Source organism: Ursus maritimus, unplaced genomic scaffold (genome assembly GCF_017311325.1).
Source record: "Ursus maritimus isolate PB19 unplaced genomic scaffold, ASM1731132v1 scaffold_4, whole genome shotgun sequence".
NCBI classification, from domain to species: Eukaryota; Metazoa; Chordata; class Mammalia; order Carnivora; family Ursidae; genus Ursus; species Ursus maritimus.
In genome coordinates this window covers 52,973,733-52,996,114 of record NW_024426552.1, presented here as the reverse complement: position 1 = coordinate 52,996,114, position 22,382 = coordinate 52,973,733, and the positions used below count along the sequence as shown (strand labels likewise).

General features: G+C 38.8%; 1 protein-coding gene across 1 annotated transcript in view; it reads left to right on the top strand.

The window, feature by feature from the left end:
• MYH15 (myosin heavy chain 15) overlaps positions 1–22,382 on the top strand; it is a 147,000-nt gene that overhangs the window by 61,810 nt on the left and 62,808 nt on the right. The window contains exons 22-27 of the mRNA XM_008706610.2: positions 4,093–4,348; positions 8,566–8,808; positions 9,845–10,021; positions 11,784–11,929; positions 15,104–15,194; positions 17,251–17,640. Of these exons, the coding sequence (XP_008704832.2) occupies positions 4,093–4,348; positions 8,566–8,808; positions 9,845–10,021; positions 11,784–11,929; positions 15,104–15,194; positions 17,251–17,640 (1,303 nt within the window). The remainder of the gene's footprint in view (positions 1–4,092; positions 4,349–8,565; positions 8,809–9,844; positions 10,022–11,783; positions 11,930–15,103; positions 15,195–17,250; positions 17,641–22,382) is intronic.

Genomic DNA, 22,382 nt, shown 5'->3' with positions numbered 1-22,382 from the left:
AATTTTTAAATCCTGGAACACCAAACAGAGCACAAAGGGCTTTTATTGCTTTATCTAACCAAGTAAAGGCACAATTCATATGTATCTTGTATTGTTTCCCTTTGGAGGGATTCTTTATACTCAAGGAAGTCTGGATCTCTGAGGGTAGCGTGACTCACAATTCATAACAGAAGCAGACCTGGAAAGGTTTGCATGCATCGCACAGCCCACTCTAGGGAAATTTGCTGCAGAGTGGGGAGGTGTTCCGACCACTTTACAACCTCCCCTGGGTCAGAAACTGTGACTGTTGGTGATATGTAATCGTAACTCTCTGATTTCATTTCAGGCAGGTTCCCTAGGGACATTTATCACCACCCCATTTGGACACTAAGGTGTAGGTTTTGTCTATTCTTTAAGAGAATCATGGAAAGCAAGCTAGCAAAATCTCCAAACAGAGGGATCAGGAGCAAGAGATTCTGCTGTTGTTGCATTTACTTTTTCGTGTAGTTTAGCTTCTGGGGAGAGGTCCACAGATCTTGGTATAACTTGTTTAATTGACAATCTGTTAATTCCTTCTATTTTTCCAAAGAAGGAAAAGATCATTGCATGGTGATATCAAAGATAGTAGAGAGACCTTTCCTACAGAATCTTCTGTGACTCATATCATGCTCAGTAAGGTATGGGAATTTATGGGATTTTGGGGATCAGAAGACATGGCTTCTAGGACTAGTTATGTAAACTTGGGTAAAACTCTTAATTTTTGTGTAGTTTACTTCCTTCATCTGTAAAATGAGGTCTTTACCATCCATTCCTCCTAAATCATAGGATGGCTTTAAACAATTTTTTTAAATTTTTAAAATTTTTAAAGATTTTTATTAGAGTGCGCGTGCACGAGGCTGGGGGGGTGGGCAGGGGCGGGGGGATGAGCAGGTAGCCTGATGCAGAACTTGATACCAGGACCCTGGGATCATGACCTGAGCCAATGGCAGGTGCTTAACTGACTGAGCCACCCAGGCGCCCTGGCTTCAAACAATTATAAAAATATTTCAAACACACAAAAAATACAGAAAATATTCTAATGTACACTCATGGAGTTTATCATCAAAGTTTAGCAGTTCCTAAAATTTTCTCTATCATTGCTCACAATTTAAAAATATTTACAAAATTGGAGCCCTTTGTGTATTCCTCCCTTGATCCATATCCTATACCTAGTTCCCCAGATGCTGAATTTGTGTTACCATTCCATGTTTCCTTCATGTTTCATATACAAAACATACAAAGGTATGTTTTCATACCTTTAACATATCTTTCTGTAGTTGCTCACAACATTAAAAAAAATAACAGATACAGTTGAAGCCCCTTGCATATTTCTGCCTTGATCTGAATCCTATGGAGATATGCAGATGTCCTTAAAAGGTTACATGATTTTGCCTGTCTTCAGTCTTCACATAAATAATATTCTGTATATATTATCCTGAAATTTGTCCTTTATATTCAGTACTATTTTTGAAATTTATTAATGTTGATAAATCTAGTGCTAGATTATGGATTTTAACTTATATAGTATTCCATTGTACAAATATACCATGATTTATTTATCCCTTTTCTAGTTCAAGTAAATTTAACTCATTTACAATTTTTTGCTATTAGGAACAGCTCTGTAGTGTCATTTTTGTAAATGTCTGCCCCTGCACATGTGCGGGAGTTTCTTGAGGGCAATGTAACAGCTGGTGAGGCCCGCACTTTCAGCAGCTTTTCTCTAGGGTATTAGTAGATTTTAGCCTACACACCACTTCATCTTCATGAGATAGTGCCAAAGTGCTTTCCAATTTACTCTTCACCGGAAGTGTACGGAAGTCCCATTGCTCTATATTGTTGCCAACCTGTGGTATTTTGGACTTCAAAAACTTTTGCCAAACTTTGTCATATTTCTGACTTTGGGGAAAGCTAGCATTTTCCTCTTAAGAAGATGTTGACTGTAGATTTTTCTTTTTGTAGGTACGATATACTGTGTGGAGGACATTTATTCTAGTCTATGTTGTTAAGCACTTCTATCAGGAAAATGGTTAAATTCTTTTTCTGCGTCTACTGAAATAGTCACATAGTTTTTTCCCATTGACCTATAAGTATATTGAGTTATATTAATAGATTTTTAAAAATATTAAACCCACTTTGTTTTTGAAATATCTTTTTCATACATTGGTGGGTTTGGTTATAGTATTATCATAAGGATTTTTGCAACACTGTTCATGAATAAGTTTGGTAAATTTTTCCTCCTACTACGTTATCTGACTTTGGATTGAGATGACCTTAACCTTATTAAACAAGTGGGGAATGTTTCCTCTTTTCAAACATGAAACAATTTATTTTGATTATCTGTTCCTTGAATCGTTGGTAAAATTTGCCTGTAAAGCCATGTAGATCTGGTGATGGGGATTTTTGATAGATTTTACAATTTTAATTCCAGTTATTTAACAGTTGTAGGCCTATTGAGATTTTCCTTTCTTTTTGAATCAGTTTAGATGAGTTTCTTTTAAAAAATTATACATTTCTTTTAAATTTTCCAATTTGCTAGATTATGATTTTTAATCTCTATCATATTTATAATTATATTTCTAAAGCATAATCCTAGATTATAGTCTTAGAATTTATTTCTAGTATTGTTTATTTGTGCCTTTTCTTCTTTTTCTTGATCATTTATGTCAGATGTTTATTTAGACTAATACATCACCTTTTTTCATTTTTTTCCCTAGTTTATTAGTTTCTGATCTCATCTTTATTCTTTCCTTCCTTCTACTTGCTTTGGGTTTATTATTATAAATTCGCAATTTTTTTCAATATGTCTAATCATCTGCTTAATTCTTCAAATGAGTGTTTGATTTAAATGTATCTTCCAGTATTAGATATTTTATTTGGTCCTCTTTCAAATCTTTCTGCCCTTTTATCATAATGGCTCATTTCTTTCTTGTTTTTTCAAGTCTTTCCTCTATGCCTTTAAGAATTTTTGGCAATCATTTTATGGTCTCCGCCAGATTGTTCAATTATTTGCAATTCTTGGGGGGTTAATAAAACTTTTTATTATAGTTGCTCACCCTCACTGATGGTTGATTTTTTTTTTTTCCTATATGTGTTTTATATTTTTGAAGAGTAAGCTCATTTTCAAAGGGACTTTAAGAGAATCTCTGGTGCTTGATTTTAGGGTATTTTCTTCAGTGCACATTTGCATTTTCCTTTCCCAAAAGCCCAAAGGGTATTTATTACCAGCGTAAAAAATGATGAAGCTAAATTCTTACATACATCTGCACTAATCAGATAGTATCATTTAAACCTCAGACATTCCAACGGTTCTGGTGCATTATAAAAAAAAAAAATTCCTAGAGTAGAATTTTTTCTTTACCCTGAGCCCAGAGCAAATTAGATGTACTTCTCTTTGACATCACTTTGTGTTGGTGGTGAATTTTTAAATGTTCTTTTCATTAAGGATGATGTTCTTTGAAAGTCTCAGCCTGTCTCTTTATCCATGTGGATATAAAAATATAAATCCCTACAATAACAACACTGGATTCTCCTTCCATGAAAATGGCGAAGCTATACACACATTGACTTTCACTAAGGTTTTTGCTCCCTCTTTCCTTCTTACCCTTTTCAGGCTCAGCTCTCATTGAAAGGATGTGTGCAGTGGGAATATTTGGGGGACATCTAGCCCACAATATCACTAGCCGCAGAAATCCCTCATAGGGCTTTTGCCAGAATCAAGTGAGAGCCCAGATGTAGAAGTGCTTTGAAGACTAATGCGAAATTTTAATGACTCCTCAAAAGATATGCTTCTTAAGGATCTTTTTTTTTTTTTTAAGATTTTATATATTTTTTTGATAAGAGCAGGAAAGCACAAGCAGAGGGAATGGCAGAGGGAGAAGGAGAAGCAGGCTCCCAACTGACAGGGAGCCTGATGTGGGGGCTCAATCCCGGGACCCTGGGATCGTGACCTGAGCCGAAGGCTTTACTTAACCACCTGAGCCACCCAGGCACCCTGTTTCTTAAGGATCTTACTTGGGAAAATGGCTCTCCTATTGTCTGGGTTAACTTGTTTTTCTTTATTCTCTCTTGATGTAGGGATGCACTTTTTTTGATCCAGTGGAACCTAAGAGTTTTCATGGCTGTGAAGACCTGGCCCTGGATGAGGCTCTTCTTCAAGATCAAGCCTCTTGTTCCATCTGCTGCAATGGGAAGGGAGATAGCTGCTCTGAAGGAGGAGTGTGTGCAACTGCAAAAAGCCTTGGAGAAATCAGAATCTCAGAGGGAAGAATTGAAAGCAGAACAGTTCTCCTTCATCAGGGAAAAGAATGACCTGCTTCTTCAGCTGCAGGCTGTGAGTGGCCCCACCATTTGTTCTTCACATCAAGTTTTTAATTAGAGCCCCTTGTTTTGCAGGCAGTGTTCACCTGAGAAAAATGAGGCGTATGCTTTTCAGATACTATAGCATTTCACCAAACACAATGGAAACACATTAAGGAGACACCCTGTTTCCTAGTGAAGTGATTTCATTGGCAGGATGTCTTTGAAAAGGGGACAAACTCTTAGATGGGTTTTAACTATGTAAAAGCACTGCAATCTATCATGGGAGCCAAGAAGCTCTGGGTCTTCATTTAAATTTTGTGTGATCCATTAGCAAATCAAAAGACAGGATTTAGTAGATCCTGAGAAAAGCTTTACTGAAATCTTCAGGATTATTGCAGTATGCTTCTAGCTGTTTTCCTGATTTTGTTCTCTCTACTTCCCCTTCCCCAGTCTAAATCAACTTCACTAATCAGTCCAATTCTTAAAACAGCAGGTCTCAGCATTGGTTTTGCCTCAAACTTACTGGTGAAGCATTGAAAAAATAGAAGAAAGACACCTAGACCCCATGTCAGATATTTTGATTAAGGAGGCCCTACGTGGGTTCAAATAATCTATATGGGTGATTCTGATATCCAGTTAGGTTTGAGAGCCATTGTCTTAAACAAACATCATGTTGCTTCCCTGATGAGTAAATTTCAGATCCTGCGATATGTGCATTTTAGACTCCAGCCCTTGGCCTTGGCATCCAAGCCTCCATCTCCAATCTGATACTGGTGTGCCGTTACTCACTCCCTTTCACATTCCTCCTCTCTAGCCACCAGGACTGCTGTAATCCCCAAACATCCCAAAAGCAGGCATGAGATTTTCTCCACTGTTAATATATTCTCCACCCCACTTAGCACAGTGCTAAGTTAAAAAATACTGTGTTCCAATGCAACTATATACAATTTATATAATAATATTATAAATATAAAAAATATTAAAATTATAAAACATTTTTTTACTGCTTTTTGAACTTACAGAAAGCAGAGAAAACTTAGTAATTTTAGACTGATCCAAGTTATTCTTTTATTTGGGGGCTCTGCTATTCATCAGTGTTCCAAGAGGCCGTATTTTGCAGAATTTCACCCAAACCCATATTTCTTTCTTTCTTTTTTTTTTTTTAAGATTTTATTTATTTACTTGACAGAGAGAGAGCGCGAGAGAATACCAGCAGGAGAGGCAGCAGAGGTAGAGAGAGAAGCAGGCTCCCTGCTCAGCTGGGAGCCCAATGTGGGGTTCCATACCAGGGCCTGGGATCATGACATGAGCCCAAGGTGGACGCTTAACCAACTGAGCCACCCAGGCATCCCCCGAAACCCATATTTCTGAGACATATTTAACATAACATTGGTTCTAGAATTTCAGTGTATTTCAGGCTCACCTGGGATGCTTTTTAGAAATACAAATTCCTGGGCCCCACTCCAAACCTACTTTAAATTCATACTGTGAAAATCACCATATATAATATCATGTTTTGTGTGGCTCAGGGGAGAGGCAGCTTTGGATGAGACCTGGCCTCCCAGTTTTCATCATTCTTCCTGTAAACAGAGAAAGTGGCCAGTGCTACCTAGGCCAATATGGGAGATAGAAATGGACCCAACTCGTGCAGGGGGTGTTGGGTAAAAGCCTGGGATACACGATAAAGGATCAGCATGGGGAACATGGGAAACCCATGGGAAGCCCATGGGGGCAAACCCAGGAAGACCGAGATGAGTTCAACTTGCAACTGAGATTTTAAAAGTTGACAGAGCTATGACATATTTTATTTTTATTTATTTTTAAGGGACACAGGTGAACACAGTAAGGATGAAGGGAGCAAAGATTCTTTTTAAATCATTCAATTACTCAGAATACCAGCAGAACTGAGTGAACCCGTTCTGAGTGACATTATTAACTGCCATCGGGAGGGGCTGTTCCTACTGCTAACTGCCACACCACTGCTCGGCTGGTCCCCACATCCTGCTGTCATGTTTAATGAAGGGATCAATGATGGTCGATCGGACTGTCTTCTTCATTCAGTGATGGTGACAGGTCCAGTACACATACTGAATGGAATAGAGCAAATAAGCATTCTGCTTGTCAACCTGGTGTGAACTAAGATCAAATGTTCCCATTATTTCCTAAACGTTGAAAGCTTCTCTGATCTGCATGGACCCATCCTGCTTTGACGTTTTTGTTTGTTTTTAATTTATCCTTTTTTTTTGGTCCTCAGTGATGTTGGAGATTTACTATTCTATGCCTTCCCCATCTGTGCCTTTTTGAGCCCCATTTGTTGGGCAGATGGCCATTCTTAAGAGTTAGCCAGAAATCAATGGCCTAGAATTCTGCCTTTTCTTCTCTTTTTTCCTCAAATTTTTATTTAAATTATAGTTAAGATACAGTGTAATATTGGTTTCAAGAGTAGAATGTAGTGATTCATCACTTACATATAACACCCAGTGCTCATCACAACTAGTGCCCTCCTTAATCCCCATCCCCCATCTAGCTCATCCCCCACCTGCCTTCCTCCAGCAACCCTCAGTTTGTTCTCATATTTAAGAGTCTCTTATGGCTTGCTCCCCTCTCTCTTTTTTTCTTCCTCTGTGTTCAACCGTTTTGTTTCTTAACTTTAACGTATGAGTGAAATCATATTGTATTTGTCTTTCTCTGACTTATTTCACTTAGCATTATCCTCTCTAGCTCCATGCACGTTATTGCAAATAGCAAGATTCCTTTTGATGGCTGAGTAATATTCCATTATATATAACATATATGTGTACCACATCTTCTTCATCCATTCATCAGTCTACGGACGTTTGGTCCCTTTCCATAATTTGGCTATTGTTGCTGCTGCTATAAACATCAGGGTGCATGTGCTCCTTCGAGTCTATATTTTTGTATCCTTTGGGTAAATACCTAGTAGTGCAATTGCTGGATCGTAGGGTGGTTCTATTTATAACTCTTTGGGGAAACTCCATGCTGTTTTTCAGAGTGGCTGCACCAATTTGCATTCCCAAACAACTTAAGCCAGACAAATAGACAGCTAATAAATTGCTGGGGGAACCTGGCTGGCACAGTTGGTTGAGCGGCCAGCTCTTGATTTCCGTTCAGGTCATGATCTCAGGGTCCTAGGATCAAGACCTGCATCCAGCTCCGTGTTCAGTGGGGAGTCTGCTTGAAGATTCTTCCTCTCTTTCTCTCTCCCTCTGCCCCTCCCCCTAACTTGCACACTCTCTCTCTCTTAAATAAATAAATCTTAAAAAAAAAAATTGCCCAGAGTGGCATATTGCAAAGAATGGATGATGAGGTCTAGAGATGGGAGATGGAGATGTATGTGAAGTTATGTTGCAATGAAACCTACAGTAATTAAGGGCTTGCTCACAAAGAAGGGGTTTTAGCCTCTAACAGACAAATTAGAGAGGTTCAAAGTTATAAAACATGTTTTATAGCAAAAAGGCAATTCATTTTTTACTTGACCCATAACACAGGAACAATGGGTCAATCAATGAGACTTGGAGGCAGGACATTTGAGAGAATAAAAAGAAAGACTATTTTACATTCGGTGTATAACTTGTGGAGTTTACCACTGGCAGAATCATTGAGGAAAAGATTTTCATTGGAAATAATAGTGAAATCTAGTTAGTAACTTGCAAGTAAAATGTATGAATTCTAAATTTAGCCTATAAATAAAAAAATATACAATTCTACTTATTGAATATATATATATGGAGATATATATACATATATATATGTATATATATATCTTCAACAAGTGCATTAGGGCACTTACAATAATATTATAAATATTCTAGGGTCTGAGGGAACACTGCTTTCTTAAAAGAGTGTATTCTGAGCAGGTGTCAACCTCAAACTCTATGCCCATGTGGATGCTTCCAGAAGCTGTGAGTTAAGCAGTACACCACTGATTTTTGGAGGCATGTTAGCTCCTTTAGGCCACCAGTATTCTATTAAGTGCTTTAGAAGAGGTAATCTAATCTACTGAATGGCCCGAAAGATCAAAAGCACCTCCAAGCACAAGCAACTCCTCCACTTCTCAACAATAGGATCAGGGAACTGGGAATTTTATTTCACCTGCTGAGGAAAGGAGGGTGAAAGTGCTGGTCACAGGGCAGGCAATTATCTCTTTGCTATGCGTTAAGCAGCATTTTCGCCTAGCTGATAAATTATTTCCAGCTGTTGGCAACAATTTTCTCCTCATCATGGCAGGAGCAAGAGACCCTGGCAAATGTTGAAGAGCAGTGCGAGTCGCTGATTAAATCCAAGATCCAGCTGGAGGCCAGAGTCAAGGTGCTGTCTGCGCGGGTGGAGGAAGAAGAGGAGATAAATTCCGAGCTGACTGCCAGGGGGCGGAAGCTCGAAGATGAATGTTCCGAGTTGAAGAAGGAAATCGATGACCTGGAAACAATATTGGTGAAGTCACAGAAGGAGAAGCGTGCTACAGAGCACAAGGTACTTTTTTGATAATGTTAGGGAGGCCTGGATGCCCGATCCCACCCCCCATCAGGTTCCGGCACCAGACTTGCTCGGCTCAAATGAATGAACAGGTGGCCTGAACTTTACAGCAGTCCGAGTAGGAACCAGCATAAAATAATGGGTCCAAAGCACTGTGCTGTCCTGATTCAAATTTCCGATTCAAATTTACAGAGCCCCATTTGATTTTCTAAATGAAACATCTTCACTTGTTTCAATCTTATTATACCTGAAATCTAATAGAAAGAGCCGAACAGTTTCATCGGGCCTCTGAGTATCCTTTTTTGGAAGGAGAGCAGTTTAAACTGATGAAGTTTACTGAAAGGTGATTTGGGAGGCGTCTGAACCCCCAGCTCTGTCATTAATTTGAAGTTCGACCTTGAAGATGTCATGTTAATTCCAGTTAAGGATTTTGACATTCCGTTCATTTCAGTTGAGGGTTTTAACTTGTGCCTCTGTGCACGGATTGAAACTAGCTGAGGTGTCTGATAAACAACTGTCTCTGGAATGACACTGTAATTTTGGCAGACGATTAAATAGCAACTCTTGTGCCATTGGTTCCCTTTCATACAAAGCATGGGGGCCTGATAGAGCCAGCTTCCATTTTTGCATATTTGAACAGCTGGAACTCTTCTTTCATTGCCACTCTCAGGATTTGAGACACAACAAGATTGCTACGTGCCCCCTGAGTACTCAGAAAACTACCTTTAGTGGAGTTCTTATTCTATGATAATATGATACTCTGAAAACTGGCCATCAAATGAGCTATCCTGATATCTGCTTAGCCAAAATACCCCATTCCCTAAGTCTGTGTGTGTGTGTGTGTGTGTGTGTGTGTAAGAAAAAGTGAATTTAGAGTTTTTAAAAGTATATCGGGAATGTAGCTAACTTTAGTTCTTTATGACACTGGCTACCTCTTGAGACTGTTCTAGAAAAGAGTCAAGATGGCCCTTAGTGTTAGGCTCATCCTCTCAGTGGAAACTCTCATGCTACTGTCACTGTCGTCTTCCCACAGGTCAAGAACCTCACTGAGGAAGTGGAGTCTCTAAATGAGGATATCAGCAAACTTAACAGAGCGGCCAACGTCATGCAGGAGGCCCACCAGCAGACACTGGACGACCTGCTCAGAGAGGAAGAGAAAGTCAGCAGCCTGAGCAAAGCCAAGTTGAAATTGGAACGGCAAGTAGATGAGGTGGGTAGTGTTGTGTCTTGCTAGTTAGCCATCTACATGTATGCAAACCTCTGCTTTTTACTTAATTTATCTTGACAGTTTGGGGAAAACTTAGTAGCATGGCTTGTATCTTTAATATTTAGAAATAGAGGTTTATTTGTTTCTTGATGTGCCCTAAACCACTACAGGATAACAGAAGCCCCAGCATGTAATCCGTCAGTTTTTAAATGCAACCTTCATACAACCCTGGGCAGTGGGAAAAGAACGTTGAGAGGAATTATAAAGAGTTATCCCTGTAAGTGATGACTTGTCCCCATAGCTCCTGCAGAACCTGGTGTTTTGCCTGACAGACATGCTGGTTCTGTACTTGACACTAGTGTTTAAAGATTAGTTTAAAGGCCCTGTTGTGTCTCCAGTGGTGCGCTGAGGTTTATTTATAATTGGAAGATATGTAAATCACAAGCTGTGTTCGACCTGTGCTTTGGGAAAATACTTGTAAGATTTTAAAGATGGTGTCCCTGTTCTGCCTCCAAACACCCTCTGAAATAAAGATGTTTCAAACCACCCTTCATGGTACCTTCACCATTCTTCCTTCCCCTCTCCAGCTGGCAGAGCCAAAGCATTCACTCTCTTATTAGTTCCAAAAGCTTAGCCTTTATAAAATTGCTAAAAAGGGTGGTCTGGCTTTTTTATTTGAATTATTTGCTGCTTTTTCCTCACGCTTTTCTATCAGTTTCCTCTATTACCTGTTAGTTGTCTCAATTCTCTTCTTATTTCCACTGATTGTGTGTCTCACAAAGCCTCAATATGAGGATTTACTGTGCTCCCTCCCTCTCCCTCTCTCTCTCTCTCTCTCTCTCTCTCTCACACACACACACACACACACACGCACACACACGCATACACACACACTCACATGTTCTCTCCAGGAGTTCATCTACTTTCAGGTTTTTACATACTCCTTCCAGAAATTCTCCCTCCTCCTCCTGTTTGAATTTCATTTATTTTGCTGGTTACAGGAAATAGCTTCTATTGCTGAAAAGCAAACATTTCAATATATCCGTGAACAAATAGCCATATTGTAGCTGTTATCTAGCTTCCTGCTACACCAGCCTCAATGTTGTTGACAGGGCCAATCCAGACAAAACTGGAATGTTCTGACCATCCCGGTGGGGAAGCAGAATCTGACATAATGTTATGGGCTAGAAGAGGGTACCAAGGGGGTGAAGGAGATATGGAAGTCATGCCATGTGAGATGTGTATGAAAGCGTCTGTGATACTGAGTTGGGAGACCCAGAACAGAGGCCTCATATTCAGAGATGATTATGTGGAGACAGATTTGCTTGGTGTTGCTCCAGGGAGCTGAGCTTAGACTCATGGGAAGAATTTACAGAGAATATTTTGGCTTCTTATGAAGAAGCACTCCTGAGTAAATGGAGTCATCCACCCATGAAATGAGCTGCCGTGTGAAGAAGTGGGCTTCCCGTCAGTGACCAACAATCAAATAAGGGCTCCCTGGCTATTTATTACTGGCTCCTTCCTTAGGATAGAGCTCATATTCCTTAATCTCCAAAGTTGTCTTTCATCACTGTAACTTCTAGATTTTTGTTGTCTTACCGATGCATGCAGTATTTATTTTAAAATATCTACACACCAGACGTCATTTACATAGTCTGTGCTTGTATTTTTCTTTCTTTTCCCACAAGGTAAGTGTTCATGAACACATCTAGAAAAGTATAAACTTTACCAGCTTATTCAGCTAACTAATACCTCCTTTTGTCAGCTTGACGGTGCCCTTGAGCAGGAGAGGAAAGCAAGAATGACCTGTGAGAGGGAAAAGAGCAACCTGGAGGGCGATTTCAAGCTGCAGCGCGTGAGTATGGAGCACCTGGAGAGCGGCCGGCTGCAGCTGGCGGAGAGCCTGAGCAAGTAAGCCACCTTGCCGTTGACGCGACATTCGGGAAGACCTTCTACCGGGAGGAACAGCTCTCTCATGTCATTGATCCTCATGGCTCCAGGGCCAGATGTCCTAAGACCTGAAGGGGAAGACAACAAGCCTAGGAAATGATTTTTTTTTTTTTTTGTTAGCTGGACTTTATTATATGGTTGTAAAAAGGGAGTAAATGCATAATCTAGAAGAATATGAGAAGGTATCTGACGAGGAGGTGGGAAAGAAAGGTATAGGGCATATGAGATGGGGATTATTGAAATTTGAGGCTACAAGTCCAAAAATAAAAAGGGCTCAGTTCTTTCACTTCTTTTACTAATGATGAGACCAATGGCATAAAAAGTAAAAATTAAAAAATAAAAAATAAATAAAAAAACAAAAACCAATAAAAATTTTAAAAATCCTAATGTGAAGTTCAATACAGGCCTCTGATCACTTTAAGAAAGCGTTTGCCAGATATAACTTCATTGTTATTTTCTATCAAGTAATTTACCATAGAAGTATTAAATCTTAAAATTTAAAGCAAAATATAACAGTGAAAATTAGTGGAACTTTCAGCTCACATGAGCTCTGGGCAAGATGGGCCCTCAGTTTAGTTTCATTGCTCAGTGAAATGAACTTTCTCATCTTGTCTCTTGCTTAGACTAGACTTAATTCTAACTCGTAGGGATTTTCAAGTTATTGGGAATAGATCAAATAAAAGGGGGAAGCAGTGAGGCCCAAGAGTGAGGTAAGGTCCGGGTAAAGCTGAGAGCACATCGATCTCTAGGGCCGTAGGGAAGAAGAGAAGAGAGTCAAGTGAGCAGCTGCGAGCTTCTGGTTTTCCTATCCGTGTGCGTGAGTTGCCACAATACGTGCTCATATGCAGGCTTGATTAATATTCGAAGAAGTTACTGAACTTGTTAGGTGTTTGGAAAAGAAGAAATAAGTAGGGCCACCTGGGTGGCACAGCGGTTAAGCGTCTGCCTTCAGCTCAGGGCGTGATCCCGGCGTTATGGGATCGAGCCCCACGTCGGGCTCCTCCACTATGAGCCTGCTTCTTCCTCTCCCACTCCCCCTGCTTGTGTTCCCTCTCTAGCTGGCTGTCTCTATCTCTGTCAAATAAATAAATAAAATCTTTAAAAAACAAAAAAACAATCTTAAAAAAAAAAAAGAAAAAAGAAGTAATCCTATAAATGTATGGAACGTTGAAACCATGATAGAGATCCCTGAGCATTCAATTTTAAGATGATGTTTCAGCTCAGCAAAGTGCAAAGGATGCCCCATGTCCTCGTGGGCCACAAGTCAGAGAGCTCTGGCATTTTAGAAATCCATGTTTTTAGAAAGGTACAACCTTAATTATTAAACTTTTTCTCTATATGTTGGCTAACTGAACATAATAATAAAAAAATAATTTTAAAAAACCCTTTTTCTCTGAATGGACCTGGGTACATATAAAAACTTAATACATGATAAAGATGGCATTTCAAATTAGTGTTGACTGGATAGAGTAGTTAATAAATGGTGCTGAGATCATTAGCTATTCATTTTCTGAGATGAAAGTTAAATTTCTACCTCTCACTATTGACATACACAAAATCCAGTTACATTAAAGAATCAGACTGCTAGAAGATGCAGCATTATTCACAATAGCTAACCTATAGAAGCAACCTAAATGCCCACGGATGGATAAATGGATAAAGAAAATGTGGTGTCTACATATAATGGAATATTATTCGGCCTTTAAAAAGATGGAAACCCTGCCGTATGTGACACCATAGATGAACCTGGAGGATACTATGCTAAGTGAAATAGGGAGCCCTAAAAGAACAAATACGTCATGATTCCATTTATATGAGGCATCTAAAATGGGCAAACTTGGAGAAACAGAGTAGAATGGTGAGGGCTAGGGGCCGGAGGGAGTGGAAAATAGGGATGTTATTTAGCAGGTGTAAAGTTTCAGTTATGCAAGATGACTGAGTTCTAGAAATCTGTACAACAATGTGCCTAGTGTTAGCATTACTGTATTGTGGTAAGAGGGTAGATCTCATGTTAAATGTTCTTAACCACAATAAAAACAAAAATCAATGTTGAAAACAATATAGGTGATAAGTCTTAGGTAAAATGGCAGGTGAAGTTTTCTCGAATAAGTGACAAAGGCCAAAGACAGAAAAAGAATATTTTGATACATCTAATGATATCAAATATTTAAACATTTATGTGGCAAAACCCAACACAAAATCAGAACAAGTTATATAAGATGGGAGAAATATTTGCAGCAGCAATCAGAAAATAATTAAGACTACTGAGAGGAACTCTATATTTCAATAGTTATATGAACAGCCTGGCAGACAAATGATTAAAGGATACCACCAGGCAGTTTATTTGGTTTATTGGCCATTTTTGAATCCTCGTAGTTGACAAGATGTTGCCTCACTGTTAAACAAGGACATTAAAAGGAAAGACATTCTAATTTCTCTCTGACAAGGAAAAATTGAGAAATATGCTAATATTAAGTATAAATGTAGAGGAATAATCTCATACTGCTGTTGGAGGTCAAAGGGCAGGGTTATATATTTTTAAGCACAAACTTATACTTGACCCAGCGATTCCCTGTTCTGTATCCACTCGAAGGAAACATTCACGTGTGCACAAGGGGGCATGGATGAGAACAGTGTTATTTACAAAAGAAAACATTGGGGAAAACTAAAGGGCTTATTAATAGGAAAATGGTAAATTACAGCATGTCTAAATCATGGAATAGTATATCACAGTTAATTTTTAAATGAAGTAATTTATGTGTGGGCCAACATGGAAAAACCGCCAATGTGTTATTAGGTTAAAAATAAGTTATGGAACTATAAATACAAACATATACCATATTATACCTTTCACAGTAAAGAAAACGAGACTATTTCTACTGATATATAAACACAAACGTATGTCAATACTTAGAAAAACTGTCTGGAAGGATTCACACCAAATTGATAATGGTGTTTATCTCTAGGGAAGGAACAAAGATTGGGTGTGATAGCCAAGGAGATTTCAGATATAGATATAATAGTTGAATTTTTACAATGAGAATGAGTTCATGTGTCATTACTATAATTTTAAAAATATTTAAGCCAAATGTTACCACTCTAAACAATTCCATTTGATGCATTTTTCCCTAACAGGAAAGAACTAGAAATGAATCAGATGAATTTAAAGGTGGAGAAGGAGAAAGGCCTGGTGGCTCAGCTTCAGAACATGGTTAAAGAGCTTCAGGTAATCATTTATCAAATACCTGTGTGTAGCTATATGTAGATTCCTGAATGATAATTGGTACTTCAGTAACAAATGCTTTGCCAGGGTATCCATACCCTTAGCCTACTACGGACAGAAGCAGAAAAGAGCAGTGGTTAAGAAAGTAAACTGTAGCATTCCCTCGGGAAAATTACTTTTTAAGCTTAGATTTTCTTACCATAATAAAAACATCAAGAATTTGTTCAATATTTGTGGTGAACCAAACATTGTGCTAAAATCCTAGGCATTTATTTTTTCAGTTATTAATCTTCCTGACAACCTTTGAGCTAATATTATTAAATGCAACAGTACATTTAAGTGGTAAGCATAGAGCCTGATCCATGGTAAGCATTCAGTGTTAGCAATTTAATTTTTTATAATGATTAGTCTTTGTGATTAGAAGGCAATTCTGTTTCTGTGCTGAAATTTTGTTTTGTATCTACTTGTAGTTTCAAAACATTATTTAATAATGGAAAACTATTTATAAGTTTTAGACCGTGTAGCTGTTTTATACTATTTGACCATGTTATAGAGTAATATAAGTATGGATGGATACATACATATACATACACACAGACACACACAGACACACACTCACACACACACATATATAACTCCTTACACATGCTGTATGCATATGCATCTGTATGATAGATGTATTTCCTTTGGAGCTAAATGTTTATCTCAATAATGTAGCCATTACTCAAAATAATTTTGAGCCTCTTTCTGATAATTATTTTCTGAGACATTTTGAACCAAATAAGAAAGCCAGTCTCACTGATTTATAGTCATGATTTCAAACACAATATTAATCTCTAAGCGATTATCTATCATATTCACCGGGCTTGTCTACAAATGATACTTGACTTTATCCAAAATAAAAAGACTCAGAAGTTTCAATTTATCCAAAAGACAAACTCTCTTCCCTTGATGATTTAAAAAAAAAAAAGCTCTGAAGATTATTTCTGAGGAAATGTTTCAGAAACATTTGGTTTAATGGTAGTATTGTTTGGGAAAAATTTATTGGATCCCAAAATAACTCACTGGAAGGGGATCATGGTAACTTGGGTGTGGAATAAATTTTTTAGCGCCTTTTCTGTCATAACTCATCTACAGATCTGGTAGCCTGCATATTGGCATGATCTAGAAATCAGCATTCTCTAGCCATTGTACTCTCATTTAAAGGAAAGGAAAACACACTCTAAAATAGATTCCATCCTTTTTCACCCCTATCCTAACCTATGCCTAATTATTAAAGGCTATGTTAATGAACATCAGTGGCTTCCCTGGACTATAATGATGCTATCAAAATTTGTAGAGCTATTTGCCCTTACACTAAAAGGGTTTTGGGCTCTGGGAGTTCTTATCACTGATTTCCTTTATCCAGCAATTCTTCCTCTAATGGTATCAGATTACTATTCATCATAGCAGTCCCCATTCCTCCACCAATTCTAATTTGTTACTTCGGATTTCCTGGTACTTGAAATCACCTGCAGACTAAGAAGCTAAGTAACCAAGTTTGTTGGAATTGTGTGTAAAATTACATTGATGCTGTTTCTTAAGAGTGAGTTGCTTGGACTCGGAGATATTAATTCTAGTCTTCAGATATTTGCCCAAGTTCCCAATAATTGAGATCGGTAAACTAATTCTAGAGGAGTGAGGTATTGTATATAAAATTCATCATGTTAGTTTTTATTAACTCTCTTTAAATTTTTTCTTGTTCTATGAAAAATGTTTCCTATTGCTTTGGAAAATGCTCTTAACTGTAGTTTCCCCTCCATGTATAGAATTTAATGAAGTTTCTCGTCAGCAAGGACTGGGAGATCTGGAGGAACTGCACGTTTGAATTCTGGTCTTTGTACTGATTTGGGGAAAATAATTTAATTTCTGTGTATTCTGTCTTCTTTATAAAATGGGAACCAAGGGTGTTATGTGACTTTTCTTAGCATTGAGAAATGTATAAAAAATACAGTGAGGCTCTTCAATATAAAATATGCTACAAGTGCTTTGTAAAAGTCAAAATTGTTTATTGCTGCAGATAGAGACACAGGCTTTAAAAAGGGAACTGGAAGTTGAAAGGACTACTCGAGCCAAGGTGGAGAGGGCGAGAGCTGACCTCACCCAAGAACTGGAAGACTTGAAGGAGGGGCTGGAGGAAGCAGGAGGCACCAGTTTGGCTCAGCTGGACATAACTAAGAAACAGGAAACAAAATTCCAGAAGCTTCGCCGAGACATGGAAGAGGCTACACTGCACTTCGAGGCAACTTCTGCCACTTTGAAGAAGAGACATGCAGACAGCCTGGCCGAGCTCCAGGGCCGGCTTGAAAATTTACAACAGGTCAAGCAGAAATTAGAAAAAGACAAGAGCGACTTGCAGCTAGAAGTGGATGACCTCCTGACCAATGTTGAGCAGATGACCAGAGCTAAGGTAAACATTCCTAAGTCCACCTTACAGACTTCGGAACATGAAAGTAGGTGGGGGAGGGGAAGAAAAATAAAAATAAAAGAGATTGATGACTTGAGGTGTTTGCTAATGGAGGCTACAGTTCTTTAGGTTGACTAGATCAGGCTTAATTTCAGTGGGCATTGTTAAGATCATGTGGCTATCACCTGAATGTAGCCTGACAGCAGCTTCTGGTTTTATTGGAGTTCCAGTCCATGTTTCTTGTGGGTCTTTCTGGTGATGACATGAATAAGTAGACTGGAAAGTGAAGCCACTAGTTATGTGAGTGGTGTGTCTCTCTTGAAGAATGGCTTTGAATTGGGGACACTCCTGGGGGGTGGCTCAGACACTCTAGTGTTTGTCTCCATGAATGGTAGACACAAAGAGCTTTGCTAACAGGAGAGACCTCCCCCCCCATCTTTTCTGGCATCTCTTTAACCAGCCAGCACTTAGAAGGAAGTTTCACCACATGTTCTTTCTTTGCTGAGCCCATTAATCCATATAGTACAAGCTTTCTGTCAAATGACTAGGATCAGATCACAGGTAATGGCCATCCTACCTTCTGGTGTTTGAGAGAAGGCTTATGTTAAGTTAAGCAGAATGAATACAGGCATACAATCTTTTACTGAGCTTTGCTTTATTGGGCTTCCCAGATATTGTGTTTTTTTACAATGGAAGGCTTGTGGCAGCCCTAAATTGAGCAGATCTATTGGTGCCATTTATGTAACAGCATTTTCTCACTCCATGTCTCTGTGCCGCAGTGTGGTAATTCTCACAAAGTTTCAAACTTTTTCATTATGATTATACTTATTATGGTGATCTATGATCAGTGATCTTTGATGTTACTGTTGTAATTCTTTGGGGGCACCAGGCACCATGCCCCATATAAGAAGGCAGACTTAATAAATGTGTGTATTCTGACTGTTCCTCCAACTGGGTGTTCTCCTATCTCTCTCCCTCTCCTCTCTATTCCCTGAGACACAACAATTTTGAAATTAGGCCAGTTAATAACCTTAAAATGCCTTCTAAGTGTTCAAGCGAAAGGAAGAGTTGTACATCTCTCACTTTAAATCAAAAGCTAAAAATGATTAAGCTTAGTGAGGAAGGCATGTTAGAAGCCAAGACAGGCTAAAAGCTAGCTAGGCCTCTTGTGCCAAATGGTTTGCCAACTTGTGAATACAAAGGAAAAAGTCTTGAAGGAAATTAGAAGTGCTACTCCAATGAGCACATGAATTATAAGCAAGTGAAACAGACTTATTGCTGATAATGGAGAAAGTTTTAGTGGTCTGGATAGGCAATCAAAACAGCTACAGCATTCCCTTAAGCTAAAACCTAATCCAGAGCAAGGGCCTAACTCTCCAATTCTGTGAAGGCCAAGAGAAGTGAGGAAGCTGTAGGACATGTTTGAAGCTAGCAGAGGTTTGTTCATGAAGTTTAAGGAAAGGATCTGTCTCTATAATATAAAAGTGCCAGGTGAAGCAACAGTTGCTGATGCAGAAATTGCAGCAAGTTTTCCAGAAGATCTAGCTTAGATAATTCATGGAGATGGCTACACTACACAAAGAAGCTCAATGTAGACAAACAGTCTTCTATTGGAAAAAGATGCCATCTAGAACTTTCATAGCTAGAGAGAAGAAGGCAATGCCTGGTTTCAAAGGACAGGTTAACTCTATTGTTAGGGGCTAAAGTTGAAGCTAATGCTCATTTGCCATTCTGAAAACCCTAGGACCCTTAAGAATTGTGCTAAGTCTACTTTGCCTGTACTATAGAAATGGAAAAACAAAACCTGAATGACAACACGTATTTGAAGCCCACAGTTGAGACCTACTGCTTGGAAAAGAAGATTCCTTTCAAAATACTACTACTCATTGACAATGCTCCTGGTCACTGAAGAGCTCTAATGACGATATACAATAAGATTCACATTGTCTTCATGCCTGCGAACACAACAGCCATTCTACAGCCCATGGTTCAAGGAGTCATTTTTGACTTTCAGATCTCATGATTTAAGAAATACATTTTTAAGTCTATAGCTGCCACAGATCCAACAGAATCACTGATGGATCTGGGCAAAGTAAATTGAAAGTCTTTGGGAAAGTATTCACCATTCTAGATTAAGAACATTCATGATTCATAGGAAGAGGTGAAAATATCAACATTAACATGAGTTTTGAAGAAGTTGGTTCCAATCCTTCTGGATAACTTTGAGAGGTTCAAGACTCCACTAGAGGAAGTAACTGAAGATGTGGTGGAAATAGCAAGAGAACTAGAATTAGAAGTGGAGCCTGAAGATGAGACTGAATGGCTGAAATCTCATGATACAACTCTAACAGATAAGGAGTTGTTACTTACGGATGAGCAAAGTAAGTGGTTTCTTGAGACACAATCTACTGGTGAAGATGCTGTGAGGACTGCTGAAGTGGCAACAATGTATTTAGAATATTACATAAAGTTAGTTAATAAAGCAGCAGCAGGTTTTGAAAGGATTGACTCCAATTTTGAAGGGAGCTCTGCTGTGGGTAAAATGCAACCTAACAGCATCACATGCTACACAGAAATCATTTATGAAAGGAAGAGTCAATTGATGCATCAAAACTCATTGTCTTTCTTTAAGAAATTTTCACAGCCATCCCAACCTCCAGCAACCACCACCCTGGTCAGTCAGCAGCCATCAACATTGAGCAATGTCCTCCACCAGCAAAAATATTATGACTCGCTGAAAGCTCAGATGATGGTTAGCATTTTTTTTTAGCAATAAAGCATTTTAAATTATGGCATACACATTTTTTAGAGACAATGCCATTGCACAGTTAATAGACTACAGTATAGTATAACCCTAACTTTTATGAGCGCTGGGAAACCAAAAAATTCACTGACTGACTTTATTGTGATATTACCTTTATTATATGGTCTGGCACTGAACATGCAATATCACCAAGGTATGCCTGTAGCCAGAGTCACATTCTCCTTGTGAGCAGAATTTGTAAAGTTATCTGGGAAAGAGACAAACCAATAATAAAGCTCAACTTGCATGGGCCATAGCCAGAAAAATGTGGTATTTCTTCAGAGAGACTGAGTGACTTCTCAAATATTTAGCATTAATTCCCTTTAAAAACCTCATTAAGTAGAAAGAAACACAACCACCTTGTTTTTCTTTCTCTCTCTCTCCACTATCCCTGCGACCCACCCCTAATTGTCTTAGAATGTAAATCTAGTAAGGATTTAAGTCCTCTCTCCTCTGTCTCTTCTGTGTTCTGTTTATGTGGACTCATCTTTCTTTCGGCGATGAAAGCATTCTTTCTCCATGCCCTGTAGGCTTCATTTGCTTTCCTCAGCCCAAATGAGGCTCTAGAATCCTTACTCTTTATAATCTACTGTGCCTCTTGTTTATCCTCAGGAATTCTTCTGTTTCTGCACATCTTAGTAGGAAGTCATAGTCATAAAACTGTTGATAGGTTCACCATAAATCCATACTAATTAGATATGAATTTCATACTTTCCAATTTCCTCTAGAATTTCATTGCTGCTCAGAAGTTCTTTATTCTTCTAATTCACTGTTTTATTTTAAACAAAATCCTCCCTTAGATTCTAACCCTGACTTTCTAAATCCTTTTCAATAAATGGTAAGACCTACCTGATAAGATCAAGACCATTCAGTATAACTTCTCTTTTCACCTTATATTTTTCTTATACTCATCTATTTCTTTCTTTCTTGTCCCAAAGAATAAAATATTTTTCCACATAACCATTATTCACCCACTGCAAAAACAAACCAAAATAAGAAAGACGTTTCCTCAGATACTAGGAGGAGGAAAGTAAAGTCTATCTATATCTGCCTCTGTCTCCTTGACCAAAGAGTATTGTTCCATTTATCTATTGCTGTATAACAAATCATCCCCAAACCTTGTAGCTTCAAACAGTAATTTATTATCATCTCTCTTGGTTCTGGGATTGACAGGCTTAGCTCAGATGGCAGTTGAGACTGGAGTCATCTGAAGGTTTATTCATTCTCGTGTCTGACTTCTGGGCTGGGACAGCTAACTAGAACGGCTGGGGGCTAGTTGGAAACCTCTCTTGCCATGTGGCTAGCAAGGTTTTCCTCACAGCACGGCAACCATGGGGGACTTGGACTTCTTACAAGGCAGTTTAGGGCGCAAGAGCAAGTACGACAAGAGACTAAGAAGCTGCAATAATTCTAGCGAGGCCGACTTAGAGTGCAGTAGAGTGATTCCATTATAAGTCACAGGCTAGGGGTCTTTACAAAGGTGTGAATACCAGAGGGTGTTGGACATTGGGGAGGCCATCTTAGGAAGCTAGCTCCCACCAGCGGATATATATCTGCCTCACTACCTCCTCAATCCTGTAGCCTCTGCAGTGTCTTTTATTACCCCTGCTTTTCTTAAAAGTATTCTCTTAAGTTGTTCTTTCAAAGATCAGTAATGCCTCCTTTCCTCAAATTACTGTGTCTAAAAGCAAATTCATCACCTTCTTCTGAATCTGGTGTTTCTTGTGGACATTTCTGTTGCTGGCACCGTTTCTTCCCATCACCCACGCTCTAAGCCTGTAATTATTTGTTCCCTCTCTCGTTCTTTGCTTTCCAATCAGTTCTTACAGCAGGTCAATTCTTCACTGTCTTACAGTTTTCCATTCTATTCCCACATGCAGGAAGGACTTTCATTACCTTTTAACTGGACTAGTAACATAGTTTCCTAAATTATCCTTTTTGC